The sequence below is a fragment of the Artemia franciscana genome, chromosome 19, assembly GCF_032884065.1.
Source record: "Artemia franciscana chromosome 19, ASM3288406v1, whole genome shotgun sequence".
Lineage (NCBI taxonomy): Eukaryota > Metazoa > Arthropoda > Branchiopoda > Anostraca > Artemiidae > Artemia > Artemia franciscana.
The window spans coordinates 9096038-9101385 of record NC_088881.1 but is presented as its reverse complement, the minus strand read 5'-3'; the positions used below and the strand labels follow the sequence as shown (position 1 = coordinate 9101385).

The following is a 5348-nucleotide window of genomic DNA, read 5'->3' as shown; positions in this document are numbered from 1 at the left end:
TTGTCAGATTTCTCTTACAGATTGCTGTTTCAAGCTTCCGTTTTTTCTAGTTTCAAAAAATTATGCCTTAAATCTCGACTCTGATTGGTCAATCAAGAACCATATACTTGAAATTTGAACAATATTCAACTCGAATAATTACGAACGGCGTTGGCGCCATAGTCGTGTGTCATTCGATTTTATCGACAAGTGTGACCATAATGTGGCCTGGGCATTACCGTCGGGTCTACCACCTACTCTGGGTCTACTCTGGTGGACTAAGGTATACCGCTACGGGTATACCTTAGTCTAACGTCGGAATTCGTAAATGTTAAAAAAAAATCGCAGTGTTTGCAGATTTCCAAAAAGTTGATCAACAGGCCCAATAATTTAAGCATAAACATTTCCAGTATATTTAAGAGAACCTAGAAGGTATTGAGCTTAAAAACTCGTATGAGTGATAGCTTGTTTTAGCCCCCCCCCCTCTTGACATTTATATACAACATAGATTAGTATCAAATGTGTTTTTAGCCTAAGAAAATGAATATGTAAAAGAAACAAAGCGTCACACTAAAAACTTTTGAAAATCTAACTATTATTTCGATAATTTAGTAGAAAAGAATGGGAATTTTTTATTTTTTTCTATATAAGAACATATGCCAATGGTTCTTAAAGTAAGATAGGTGTGCATCACAGGAAAAAAGTTAACTATCATAAAAACCAGAAAATGACAGAATCAACATACTAATACCAAAACTTTACGAAGATAAGGCACAAAGAATCTAATTATATTTTTATCTTTTTTTTATATATATTTTGAAAAGTATATCCTCTTTTCAAGAGCTGAAAACATAATGATGATACTTGTCGGACTCTCAACAAAAGATGACAATATTTTCCCTAAGATTTCTTCTTCGTTCATTAAAGAATTGTTCTTGGTTTATTAATATTTTACTTTTTAGGTGTTATTCCTGTTGTCACCGGCGAATAAGTTTTATTCATTTCCTTAAAACAAGGGAGGGGTCAAATAATCGAGCAAGGAGGAGAACAAAATACTTTAAAAGGGGCATAAAAAATCTGCTTTTTGTTACGTTTTAACAAGTCGGACGAAAATTCCAGGGGGATTCAAACATTCTGGATATGGCCTTACCTTAAAGTCTTTCTTTTTTTTAGCTAATTAACAGCCAAAAAGCAAAGATTTGTCTATCTTAAATTTTATCTTTAGAACTTTATCAAATTTCAGGGAGGGGGCTCATCTTCTTAACAGTTCGATCAAACAAAAAACTACCAGCAATCATGAAGTTAGGACCAAAACAGGAAATGCCACTTCAAAAGTTGATTTTACACTTTTTTCAATTGCTTATTTCAAAGTTTTTCTGGTATTAACAAAATTCTCACCTCACCAATCAAACCGGCTGCTTCTTGATTACTTTCCGGATGAAGTGATCCTCTAAAATCACTGATCTCTTCCCACGAGTCACGAACTTTTTCCGGTGATAGACCTTCATCTGTTCTCTTTCTCAAGGTAACACCTCTAGTCCTCTCCCACCGATAGCGTCCAACCCAACCCGCAGCAGCTTCAATAATAGCACCATTCTCCGGGCAAGATTCGTGGCACAGCCAAGCAACGACAGGAGCGACAAGATCCGGTCGTGCGTTATCCATCAAATCTGATAAAAGAAACGATCTATATGATTTCGAACATAAGTAGAGTATTGTCATTATTTAAATATTCTGCGCAAAATGAGCACACAGATATTCCGGATTTACTGAAGAACGTTTGTAAGCTGATCAGCATCGGGCATCTGCACTTAAATATTCTGCAAGGAATAAACACTTGCATGCTATTAGTTTTATTTAAATATTGGGCACAAAGTACGCATACAAGTGTTCTGGAATTACTGGAGATCGTTTAAGTTATAAACCGATCGGTACTAAATATTTGCTTTCAAATTTTCAGCACAAAATGAACAAGATAAGATGGTAGACATTATCTAAGCGTTCTACATGAAATGCTCTAATTGTCGAACACAAAATGAACAGGACAAATCGTTACTGATACCATAATTTTAACGTTCTACATAGAATTTTCTATCTAAATAATGACGAAGACCACACTGCCTTTCCATAATATAAATACAGAAGAGAGAATAATAAGGACTTTTTTTTTCCAAGACAGTTAACCAACAAAACCTATTTGAATATTTCGGCCCTATATCTAAGGGCCATCTTCAGCAAAGAAAATGATAAACAATAAAACACTTTACAATAAAAGTCCTCGGTTAAAAATCCATTTTTTTTTAAATAGCCTCTGCACCATTACTTCTTAACGAAATGTTCAGCCAACACTGTGTGATAAAAGCTTACATTTTACAAGCTAAAAAGGTTCATTCATTTCACTAACTGTATTTATTAAAAATTTTCTATCTGAAATAATGTTTAAATATAGCTGCATTTAATGCTGTGCATTTAAGTCATGAAGTAATACATGTACGTTAAGCTTCTGAATATAATATTCTTCCTGAACTGAACAGGACAACAGGGTACTGACATTATTTAAATGTTCGATATATGTTCTACGTAAAATAATCTAAACTGTGGATACAAAAATGTGGTTCAATCCTGCTATCTAGGCCAAGGCTTCTTAAACTTTTGTAATTCCCGATCCCATTTATGATTGCGAGATTCTTAGCGACCCCAACAAATATAAAAGAAAAATTAATTAATATTTTTTGATGATATATGTATTAGGTAATAATATACATATGCATATGAAAATACATAAATTTAGAATTCGTTTTGAAACATATACAAATCTAAAATTGAAATTTGCACAAAATGTTATAGAAATGTTTTTATTATAGTTTCAAAAACAAAAGTGGATTCTGACCGTCTTAATTCTCTCGAATATATCCAAGTAGTTCCGTGGTAAATATTAAATTAAAGTTTATGTTAAAAATTTAATGAGATGGATGTGCCTGTTTTTTATTGCATAACAGATCAAATCTTGGTGTAATGTTTGAAACTGCTGGACAAGACCTCTTCAACATTTTTTATCGCTGAATGATATTGGGATTTAACGTGTGTTAAAGCTGAGAAAGTAACTTCACATAAATATGTGGTGTTGAATGGTAGAAGTACATTTAACGCCATATCGGCGATTGTGGGAAATTCAGTCCTAGTTCCGATCCAGAATTCTGTCAAGGGTTTTTTTTGGAATTGTAGTTTTAAGTTTGAGTCACACGAAAGCTCAGCAAATTCCTCTTGAGCTTTAAGTGGCAGATGATCAATCTCGCTTAAGCCAATCCAAAACGGCTTTTGAATCCAAACTGTTTTTTTTTGTAAATCAATATTTAATATAAAATATGTCTGGAACTGTATTTCTAGCGCTTTTAAGTGATCTACAATAGTTTTTGCAATAAAAGTTTTACGATGAATTTTCTCAATTACAAAATTGTCGACACTGGAAAACATTTTGAACGAATTTTTTCCGACCCTACTTTTCCAAATGCTGAACTTTTTAATAAAACTTCCAATTTTATCGTTTGAAGTAAATATATCGAAATTTTTTCCTTGTAGGGACAAGTTAAGATCGGTTAACTTCGCAAAAATATCTGACAAATAACATAGCTTGGATAGCCACAAGTAATTTTGAAAAAAAAACAGCAAACTCACATTTTCGTTCAGTTAGAAATATTTCGATTTCGTCCTTTAATAACAATAATCTTTTTAAACTTTGACCCCTTGACAACCATCTTACTTCTGCATGTAATTACAAAGTTGTGTAGTTGGAATCCGTATCCTTACAGAGATTTGAAAATAAGCGACTGTTAAGGGCATGGCTCTTAATAAAATTTATGACCTTAACAGCATCCTGAAGCACATTGTTCAATTCTGGTGCTATCGATCAGTTAAGAAGTGCCCAAAGGAGTTTTACATGCTGGGACTGTAAGGTCCTGTTGGTCGCGAAAGGGTTAAACTGGCTAATTCGGAATAACATGCACTTCGTTCACAATCATACAATGGCTAAATGAAAATAACACGTAATGTTTATATAGTTTCTTCGAAATAACACTTAGAAATTTTGTTGATAATATTTATCAGGATTATTTCGGTTTTAAGAGATTGACAAAAATAAATCTACGTTTTTTATAAATTTCTATAACATCTTCTGATTCATTGTAAATTTATACAAGATATTATAATGATCGGAATAGAAATGCTGGTATAAACAGTCTTTCCGAACCAGAAGATTTAATGATATATTTATTTACGATGACTGTTATTTTTCTTCATAGCAATAATTTTACAAATTAAAAACGTTTTTTGTTAAATTGTATTTCTATCACTCGCGACCCCATAATTTTGCTACGCGACCCCAAATGGGGTCGCGACCCATAGTTTAAGAAGCCCTGATCTAGGCCAATAATGAAAGGTTCAGACGACTAGGACACGTTCTCGGAAGAAGGATGATAGACCGTCAAGATAGTCCTTGTAGACCAGCTGTAAAGGGCCAAACGGGAAGCAGGCCGTCCCCAAATGGGGTGGAAGGATGTCATGAGAAAAAAAAATTAAGGGAAGTGAGAACTTCTTGGGACAGAGTAAAGAGGAAGGTTTTAATAGATTGGGGTGAAAGAGGAGTGAGCGTAGCTGAGTTGACCTCAGGCAGCTTGGCACTAAAGTGAGTTGTAAGTAGTAGTGGTAATATATAACCTTCAGTATGAAATGAACATTTACGGACTGCAAGAAACGAACAGGGCAATATTTCCTGTTATTGTTACAATTAAATATTCTACATAGAGCAAATAACGTACTGTAGGACGTTCAAATCACGAAATGATGTGCATTGAACATCTGCATTTGAATATTCTGAAGGAAATTTTGTGCGAGAAAGAGGCAGGACAACATTTGCAGCCTGTTGAAATTCATTCAATATTCTACATTTAACACAGAATATTTTATAATTAAATGATACCTTGTGTGCTTATATGAGGGGCGGGGGGGGGGGGGGTAGATTGTCCCCTAGACTTTGAAAAACACAACCTTTTATTATCATTAAAAAGATGCCCCCCCCGCTATTGACTTTGAAAAAAAAAGAATTTTTGTAACTTCTATAAAAAAAATAGAAAAAAAAACTTTGCCCCTTTGCTTAAAATGTTTTTGCATGATCGGAAAATTTCAATGCTTTACGTTTAATGCATAACACTTAAATCATGAATTATCTGCATTTACATGTTTTGCCCGAAATGAACAAGACAAGATTCGCACGGTATTGGCACAGATCACATGGAAGATGACAAATTGCCAAAGATTGTGCTTTTCGGCTATCCATTTGAGGCCAAATTAGATACAGGGCGGCTTCAAAAGGG

General features: G+C 33.9%; 1 protein-coding gene across 1 annotated transcript in view; it reads right to left on the bottom strand.

Moving 5' to 3' along the window:
• Window positions 1-5348, bottom strand: part of LOC136039060 (peroxisomal multifunctional enzyme type 2-like) — a 55772-nt gene that overhangs the window by 26721 nt on the left and 23703 nt on the right. The window contains exon 6 of the mRNA XM_065722545.1: window positions 1378-1649. Within this exon, the coding sequence (XP_065578617.1) occupies window positions 1378-1649 (272 nt within the window). The remainder of the gene's footprint in view (window positions 1-1377; window positions 1650-5348) is intronic.